The sequence below is a fragment of the Anneissia japonica genome, unplaced genomic scaffold (genome assembly GCF_011630105.1).
Source record: "Anneissia japonica isolate Jap-2015-1 unplaced genomic scaffold, ASM1163010v1 scaffold315_len769609_cov171, whole genome shotgun sequence".
NCBI classification, from domain to species: Eukaryota; Metazoa; Echinodermata; class Crinoidea; order Comatulida; family Comatulidae; genus Anneissia; species Anneissia japonica.
In genome coordinates this window covers 171963-182154 of record NW_022758691.1, presented here as the reverse complement: position 1 = coordinate 182154, position 10192 = coordinate 171963, and the positions used below count along the sequence as shown (strand labels likewise).

At 35.7% G+C, this 10192-nt stretch overlaps 1 protein-coding gene across 1 annotated transcript in view; it reads left to right on the top strand.

The window, feature by feature from the left end:
• The window catches only part of LOC117125344 (integrin beta-1-like), a gene marked incomplete in the record, with an annotated part of 37175 nt that overhangs the window by 4906 nt on the left and 22077 nt on the right, over nucleotides 1–10192 (top strand). Inside the window, 7 exon segments of the mRNA XM_033271820.1 lie at nucleotides 4601–4682; nucleotides 6641–6772; nucleotides 7561–7657; nucleotides 8014–8098; nucleotides 9053–9139; nucleotides 9400–9483; nucleotides 9933–10007. Coding sequence (XP_033127711.1) covers nucleotides 4601–4682; nucleotides 6641–6772; nucleotides 7561–7657; nucleotides 8014–8098; nucleotides 9053–9139; nucleotides 9400–9483; nucleotides 9933–10007 — 642 coding nt within the window.

The following is a 10192-nucleotide window of genomic DNA, read 5'->3' as shown; positions in this document are numbered from 1 at the left end:
AAAATTTTTTTTAAAAAGGCGGGGGGGTGGCACGCGTCGCAGGCTCCCCCCACTAAATCCGCCCCTGAAAACTCTCCTCCTTTGATGGGACATTCCTATTAAGGTATACCCCTATTTAAGGATATTCCCAAGTGATATTATTGGTCCCATATGTGCACACATTTTTACGGGTTTTAATGTAGTTTATTAGGTTTCTATTGTCACCAATTAACACAAACCTGCAATTAATTGAGGGACTGATTCTAGGGAAAGGGAAGTTCACTATTGATAATATTTTTTGTGCCCTATATTTTAGGGGTTTTAATGTAGTTTATTAGATTTCTATCTATTGAAAATTAGAATTAATATCTGTCTCTTATACACATCTAGATGTGTATAAGAGACAGCAACTATAGTGACTGTACTTTCTAGAGACTCTGAGACATACTCATGTGAGACCAATGTTGTTTCTCTTTGCTGCCTACTTTCTTTTTATCTGCCACCTTAATTTACTTTTGTTTTTATTATTTGTATTTTTGTTGTCTCTCTTCTGGATCAATGTTACTATAGCTATTACTTTGCTCTATATAGACCTACGGTCGGCAACCCATGGGTCATGACCCAAGTTTGGGTCGAGACATGGATTTGTACCTGGATCTCAGAAAAATAGAAAGTCTTAAACGTTGCATAATTTAATAAGTTTAGCTATTGCCTTACATTTGCGCTGGCAATGTATTATAATCTCAGTCAGACCATTTCAAAATACACAAAATATTTGTTTTGTTCTTATTTGTCTACCATTGAGGGGCATTTAGGATTTAGTGCCTACTAAATTAGTGGCCATTATGGAATCAAAACATGACAAAGGTGCTAGCAACCAATATCAGAATTAACGCAGTCAGATTAAAATTATGGAAATCAACAAATCATGAAAATGAAATTGAAAAGCTGCTTTAGGTAAATATTTTCTTTAATAAATATGCTTTTCAAATATCATATTGTTGTTATGATACACTACAACAATACTTGGATATAACCCCTATTAAGAGGATACCTTCAAGACCCCTCAAAAGGGATAGGCCTCCCCTATTCAGGGACACAAACCAAAGCGTAAAATTGTACCCTTATTGTGGGTGTTGGTATAATGTTTACAAAATTATAAAATTGTATTTTTTTATTGACCTAGAAATGAGTTACAATAGAATTATAACTATTTCATATCAATAATTTGCAATGCAAAATGCATTTAAATTTGAAATTAGCAGTAATGTAGGCCTAGTTAAACTGCAATAGTTATATTATGTTCCCATGCTTTCTATGCATATAGCATGAATAGAATAACCACTCCAAAATAAGGGTGTAGGCCTACATATATGATATTGATTAGAATCAGGCTATATGAAAGCACACACAAAAAAGGAATTCCCCATGATAAGGGGTAAAATTGACAATATTGGTTGGAAATAGGCCAATACTGATGTTCACACTAAGGATTGAGGGGAGAACATTCTGGTTTAAAAGATTTTTTTATAGATTGCTGTAGTTTTTGCGATATTGTACAATGAAAACCAAGTAAGTGTCCCCTTACTATGGGTTGCATATAGATTTTACCATTTGGCACTCCCAGACATCCCGCCCCATTAATAGATGTGTCCACTTAATTGGGGGTGGCCATAGTGTTAAAAGATATAATTTCCTGCATTTTACAGAAAGTGTCTCATGAATAGGGGTGTCCCAAATTAGGGTTCTAGTGTATATTGGTCATACATTTCTAAAATAACTTGAGGTCTTGGGTCGGAGAAGTTATGGCAAAAAAAAAAAAAAAAATTGGTTGTAAGGAGTCAAAGGTTGCCGACCATAGATATGGACAGACTGAAATGTGATGGACATATACCTGTATGTCATATCGCATCCATTAAATACACTAGCTGTACTCAACGCATATGTGTAGGAGGCTGTAATTTGGGGTCAATAACCTGCAATTATATAATGATATAGACAATTTTGTGGTTTTGAATACAAGTTCCATGTCATCCTAGGTTAGCCATTATTCACCGGCCTAAATATACAGTACCAACAAAGACAAATTGAGTATTTCTAAACCTTGCCTATGTATACATGTAGTGAAAGTGCTGGCTGTTTTTTTTTTTTTTTTTATGTTCATTTTTTTTTTTATGAATAAAGATCTTTTAAAATGAAAAATACAAGCCAGTGGCGTATCCAGGAATAGAGGGGCCCAGGCTGAGATTTTCACAGTTAGGGAGTCTAGACTACCTCAGTCCCACCATTTTTGGGGCTGAGACAAGAAAATATATGATTATGACACTGGAAATGGCACTCTTCTCCCTTTCCTCCTCCCCCCAGGAGATGGGGGAAAGCCCTGTATTATAAATACAGCATATTTCCTAGATGTAAACTGTTTCACGGAGTACATTTTATAAAATGTATCATATTCATGGAAGTTCATAGAGAAGAATAAATAATTAGGGAAATCATTTTTTATTTTTTAGAGACAAAACCTCTAAGGACCATGACAAATTTGGTCCCAAAAACATGGTCTTTAATAGGGAGGGACCTGTTTAATTATGAATATGATGCATTACAGTACATTAAAAAAAAAATCTACGACATCTAATGATTACAGAAAAGATTAGAAAAGATTATTGTGAAACCAAGAACAGTGGTTAATAGTTTCTAAGAACTTGTGATTGAAAGCCCATTGAACGTCATAACACAGATCCTAACAAGATCTGTGGTCATGATAACATACCAGCTTATTTATAGACAGTTACTTTACTGTTAACATACAGTAGCCATAGCTAAAATGGTCATGTATTGTACAGAAGCTATGGCCAACATAATCACAAACTATACAGTCTGCGTTGAGTTATAAACTTACTGTATATTTTTGCGATCCCCAAGTTTGATGTTTTTTGACGATTTTTGTATGTCGGCATATAAGACGACCCCCTGTTTCACCATCAGAATTCTTAATTTCTGCTGCTCTTCATGGTTTTAATACTGCATCTAGCTGGCTAAAAACAGAGCCAAAATTTTTTTTAAAAAGGCGGGGGGGTGGCACGCGTCGCAGGCTCCCCCCACTAAATCCGCCCCTGAAAACTCTCCTCCTTTGATGGGACATTCCTATTAAGGTATACCCCTATTTAAGGATATTCCCAAGTGATATTATTGGTCCCATATGTGCACACATTTTTACGGGTTTTAATGTAGTTTATTAGGTTTCTATTGTCACCAATTAACACAAACCTGCAATTAATTGAGGGACTGATTCTAGGGAAAGGGAAGTTCACAATAATAAGTAATAAGTAACAAGTATGAAATGAACATTTAGGTCATGGAAAACAGCAACAATAAACCAGGAGACACTGTGGCCTATAGTGCTTGCCTAGTTTTTATTATTTTTTAACATTTGTGTTAATAAGTGGTCCCCTTCCCCCCAAAAAAATGTTTCTTTACCTGAGGAAATAAACCTAACATCAAGTGTGTTCCTTGGATGATTTTTCACTAATTGCCTAAATTCATTAATAAAACACATGCTGCCTATCTGTAAACAACACTAACGAATTACATTTAAATTTTGGCGTTTTTATACTGATAAACACAACATAATCAATTTTTTTTAACCGCTTTTTTAATGAGCGTTGCAACTGCATTTTTGTTTTTGGGAAAATCGGTTTTCGTGGCGGAAATTACACTACTGTTTTGTTTTTACAATGTTTATACAAACACGTTTTCCAAACTGTATAGTTTCTTTCTCACCAACAACACAATATACTTTACATGATTTCCGGTGACGAGGAGTGTAATACGGTGTGCGACGAGAAGCTAATACATTCGGCTGTGCATATCGACACAACAAACGAGCAAACAAAGAGGACAACAGTAGGGCCAGAAGAGCGTAGAGACCTAGCCCCAATATCCCCCACAAAATAATTACAAAATGATTTCGTCGCTCCACACGATTGTTGATGTTTTAGCTTGTAGGCCTAGGACATGAACAAGAGGACAAATAATTTTGAATGTTCACACGTGATGCGATTTAGCTTTGCAGTGGTTTGAGTTCACATTTCACCTGATAAATCACTTTTTATGTTGCACCTGAAAGGTGCGCAGCCAAAATCGGTTATTTGTCGTTCAAAAACGCTATCCATTGCATGTTTTAATCGCTTTTTTTATTCGATTTCTCAAACTGGCCCCATTTCTACTGCGAGTAAAAAAACAATTTAAAAAAAACCATTTTTAATCAGTTTTTCCTTCCAGCAGAAATGGGCCCTTTAGTAGGGTGAAAGGGTACAGAATTGCAACAGGTCGAAATGCCCTCATTTTGTATGCAAACAATTGAACATTATAAAAGCTACAACCACTAAATAGGTGGCTCCCTATTGGAATTTTAATAGAGTTCACTCGAAAACTCGTCTTTTGAAGGACATGTGAAACCATGAGAGTTGGACCTACGTTTTTGTAGGGTTCAACCTAGTAGTGAGTTTATGTTTTCATTATAAATATTGTTTTTTCATTGGTGATATAATATAGTCAAATAACTTCATTGGTTTCAAACTACCATGTTAATGTGTTCGCACATTTGCTTTATTTGCGACAGAATGAACCAGTTAGTAATGCAGTGGGAGCTAAACCAGCAGTACAACTGCAACCTCAGGAGGTGGTCCTAAATCTTAAGCCAGGTACAGTAAAACAATGTTATACTTAACACAGTATACTTTAATATAGGCCTCGTTCACACTAGACTGTTCCAGTCCTGATCAGAAGCTAACTGTTAGAATGCTCTATCTAGATAGCAGGATCTAGATTGACTAATCGGTATCGGTTAGCTGAATCGGAGACGCTAACATTTGTAATTTGAACTTATTATTCCAAATCACCAATCAGATGCTAGCATTTCCCATAGCAGTAGTGTATCTTCTTACCTATATACCTACGTACCTGTTATAATCCACAAAAATCGACGATGTTTAGGCTGTCCTCGCATATGTATTATATTTTATTGCTATTATGTATTAAGTCCTGTTTTATGGGCCTAAAGCTTATAATTGAATGAGTATGAAGAAAGGCCTCTGCTTCTGTGAAATGCCCTTGCTTCAGCGAACCAAAGCCTACAGTATAAGGGTGCAACTGGTGATCAATAATTTCATGTCTGAACATGAAGCTGACCTTAGAAATATCATTCGCGATAATGCTACCTGTTAGTAACAGTTAGCGGTCGTGTGTGAACATAGCCATAGACATTTATAACTTCAACATTCTTTTCTAATGAAGCTCTGATAAAGCTTGAGAGCAAGTTAAGTGAAACAGTAAGGGAATCCAAATTCAGTGAGGTGGGCTAAGTTTAAGGCCTGACAATAGAGAGGTTTCGATTGAACAACGCGGTAGGATGTATAATGTAATGACTTCACTAAGGAGTCATCTGCGTATGTTAAGTTCTCCGCGTCATTCTAGGACAAAATTTCACCAAATCTATGTTATGCAGAGAATGTAGGACGGTCATGCATGATTGTATCTGCTCTAGCGTCGCGTCGTTGTGCAAATAAAAAGCTCTCTATTGCTGTACTTGCTTGTATTTCCTTATTAAAAAAAAAAAAAATCTGTATAAAATACTTAAAAAACAACAAAAGTGTTGATAAACTTTAAGTTTACAATTCATCAAAAAATTAAAATAGCAAAGGAGATACATAAACAAGCATATAAATATACTTCTATTTATATACAATAAAATATCACAAAATATATATGATAAAAAACATGATAAAAATCATATAATTAATTTTTAGCTCAGATGAGGAGCTCTAGGAATACCCTGCTGATTTGTTGCTTTTTTCACAGCTGACACACCCTAAGCTATATTCATGCCTCTTGACCAGTGAGCCATAGTTACTATGTCATTTTGAAGGAGCTCTAGAATTACTCGGTTGACTGATAGATCTTTTATGCTGATTGATTAAATAGATCTTTTTCATTTTTAGAGAAAAATAACAAGCTCATCTGGGAATTGAACCAGGTACCTCTGATACCCTAAGCTACATTGGCCTCTAGACCAATGAGCCATAGTTTTTGGGTAATTTTGAAGGAGCCCAGGGTTACTCGACAGATTGATTGTTTGTGTATACCCCAGTATACTTGTTCATACAGCCCCTGTTGTCTTGTGATGGGATTGATACTTTGAAGAGTGATTTATTTCACTGTTGACATATCCTTGGCTCTATTGCCTAAAGCTGAATAAGTAAATGATTGATTAATTGTTTGATTGATTAATAGATCTTTTTTTTCGTATGGGCAAACACACTCTACTGCCTCTATTATACTGCCCTCATTGGTGCTTTCGAGAACTTGTATTGGGATCAAATGCAGTAGTTAGATTCAATTAGTTAAATATAATCAAACTGAAACATATCAGAAAGTTGTCCCTTAACATTTCCACCATGGACATTACACTCAGTTTAAAAAGCTTTTGCCAACGGACTATAACATTTTTGTTGACAAAAAACTGTTGTATGCCCATATATAGGCATGATGTGCCTATATATGGTCATGATGTGATGTCAAATACAATTAGTCTAGACAGGGCTTTAATATCAGTGTTGGTAATAACTACTTCCTTATATTTATATAATATTTATCATTACAGGTGAACCAGCTTATATCGATCTTACAGTGCGGCAGGCAGAGGATTATCCGGTGGATTTATACTATGTAATGGATTTATCAAACTCAATGAAAGATGATTTAGATAAGCTCAAAAACCTAGGATCACAATTAGGTAGGATTCACTTCATGATCTTCTCTGGATTTTTTTAAAAATTTGATAATCATTAATAAGCAATTATATTTATAGTGAGGTTTTTCGTACACTAGAAAATAGAAGCTGATCGAGGAGCCATTTCCTGAAAAAGTTTTTGAAGGAAATAATGGTTCCTAAGGCTTCTATTTCCTATTTCCTATAGTGTACGATCAACCTGACTATAATTGCTTTATAAGTTACTGGTGAAGTCCATCACCTTTTCTATGGCCCTTTAATTAAACTTGGTTGTACAGCAGTTGCTATATATATTCATACAAACTGCTGGTTGCTGTGGCCGGTTGTTCAGTGATCACTGTTCCTGTACATTAGCTGCGCATATTAGAATGATTAGTTAGAAGTTGTATGTGCACTTTCATAAGTCGATCACCTTGCCATCTTATAACCATTATGCCTTTCTAAGCGGCGGCTTTTCCCTAGGACGGTCTAGGCTTCATTTGTTTTAACCAGCGCCGTAGAGCAAGATTTGTTAGGCTTGCTATGTGTGTTTATAGTTTGGCTTACCAACGAAATATTCCATCGTGATTTACTGTAGTAAAATCACCCCAGCTTTTTGCACACAAGACGCCAAAAATCGGAGGCAATATTAATGAATTAGGAAAATTGGGAATAGGAAAATTCAGTGCAAATGAAGGTTATGACGTCACCATGACTTATAATGAGGATAATTATATTCTTGAAGCTAACCAAAGAAACAAAGAAAGCAGATTTTAATACTATTGTCTTTGAATGTTTTTTTTTTTTATTAGCTGGTGCTTTGAGGAATATTACAAGTAGCCACCAACTTGGATTTGGTTCATTTGTGGATAAAACAGTAATGCCATTCGTTAGTACTGTACCTTCAAAGTAAGTGATATTCCATTCTATATGGGTACTGTATATAAAAATGTTTATAAACATCAAATATTATATTGAATTTTTTTTATGAGGCTTGCCATGCCAAAAGTAAAATCAGTGACCAAAACAAGAAAATTGACTTTTTAGTATATTTATGTTCTCCACATTATAAGCTTTAAAATGATGTGTCATTTACTAAAATCGACTATTGCCAAAGTTATGAGTAAAGTATACATATACTGCAACATTCTTATGCTCAGTTAAACATTTAGCGACAGTTGTTTTGGAATGGCGAGCCTCATATATTAAATACTTTATTGACATCATTTTTTCACACTGCCACTTTTTCGTACTGTATTATTCAGATTAGTGCACCCATGTGACGGATGTGGTGCCCCGTATGGGTTTAAAAACGTTCTACCACTCAACTCAGACTCAGAACTCTTCACGGTAAGTTTACCTGCTGTATAGAAAAATAGACTTATACTTTTTTTTATATATATATAAAATAAATGTATCAAAATTATCATTGATTTAATTTTTGAAATTTTAAATCTTTAGTCAGAACCTACCTTATGAAACCTCTCTCCCTTGAATTTCAACGGGGTTTTGATCTGGGACCCTGACCAGAAGCTGTAGGCTGCCCCCATTTCTCTGACCCCAGTGTCAAAGCTGTTGGACACCTTGTCAGCTCCACCACAGCACATAACAGAAAAAAATACTCATGATATTAAATGTTACAATATGATGTTGGGGCTTGTTTTCCATGTTAATATGGAAATGGTAAACAGATTTTATGTCTGATTGTCAGAAATATAGCAATGTACCCCAACCTACCCTACATTGTAAGCGATTTGGTGCGGTGGGAACAGTCTGATTTCCCAACCTCGCTATACACTTTTCTTGGGTTCTTGGCACTTTATCTGCGTGTTGCTTCTCTCCAACCAGGAGTAAGAATGGGCCCTGAGGAGCATGTGAGTATACTACTGTAGGTCAAAATTACTCTAAACATAGCCCACGGACGTGGTCTATGATGAACAAAATTCTCACGCCTGCAGATTTGTCGGACTTGGCATGTATAAGGGCCCCCAATTACAGTCAGGGCCCCACAAACACTGTGACGCCACTCTACTGTATGTTGGGTGGGTACAGAAGAATTTTAACACTTTCATTGCACAGGAATTTTACCACGACAGCATAGAGTATATCTGCGCAAGTGCAGTATACTAAAAATGGGTACCTGGTAGGGTTTGCCTGCTTCTGCTCCAGTAGGCAGCAACGCTGACGCATGTGGACCCAATGGCCACGGAAAGCAGAGCACTTCATAACCTAAATAAAAGACGCTATTTAATTACCAAATATCTCCAGTACCTTGTAAACAATGTATAACAAATTGTTCTGTAGAGGACTGTGCGAATGCAGGAGTCATCTGGGAACTTAGATGCTCCAGAGGGCGGTATGGATGCCTTGATGCAGATCACAGTGTGCAAGGTAAACACCAATATTATTCCTAGTATTATAATTTTATTCAACAAATTTTTATTGAGGCAACCCATTCAGCTTAAAGAATTTGGTTATTAAAGTGTCTTAAACATACATTCGAAATTATTCTTTACATATCTTAAATAATATAAGTATAACACACAACAAAAAAATATAAACTACCAGACAATAAAATGTTTAAATTAATTAACTGTATTGTAAAATGCAGACCTTATTCATTTCATACTAAATTATTTCTCAAAATGTAGAGTGAAATTAAGTGGAGGGATAATGCCAGGCGACTGGTCATCTACACTAGCGATGCTGCTTTTCACTATTCAGGTGATGGCAAGGTGAGTGGACCTATGGTAAATCTAATAAATAGTGCTGAATTGTGTACGGATGTGGTCTATGATACATACATACATACAGTGCTTAGTTATACGTCATCGAAATAGCATTGCAGTATCCACTGCTGCCGCCTCGGTGGTCTAGTGGCTATGAGACCACGCTAGTTAACTGGAGGTCGTGGGTTCTATTCACAACCAAATCACTTGCAAATTTGTTTTCACAAGTATTAGAGAACATACTGAGTTTTCAGTATGATAACATGTCAGGTAGAGCAAAACGTCGCTCCTATGCCCATATGTTTTTATTCTAAAAGGTGTTTTTTTTTTTGTTTTCTTTAAGTGGATTGTTTATGAAAACATACTCTGAAAACAGTTAAGCCTTTACAAGGTTTTTTTCCCCCTAACATTACTGATACATATATGTTAAAGCATTTACAAATATTATTTTTCAGCTGGGTGGTATTGTGACTCCGAACGATGGAAAATGTCATACCGCCAATGGACTTTACACAATGAGTACAGAATTGGTAAGTTTTTTAAGGTAACCTAGTAAATTGTGTAGTTGAATTTATACAGCACGCTAAATTTTCACATGGTTTCAAAGTGCTTAAAAAACTTACTCTGATGTTTCACATACTCATTTTTTATTAATATTTGCCACATTTCATTTGGTAATATCATCTTTGTCTGAAAGTTGGAATCTTTATAGACC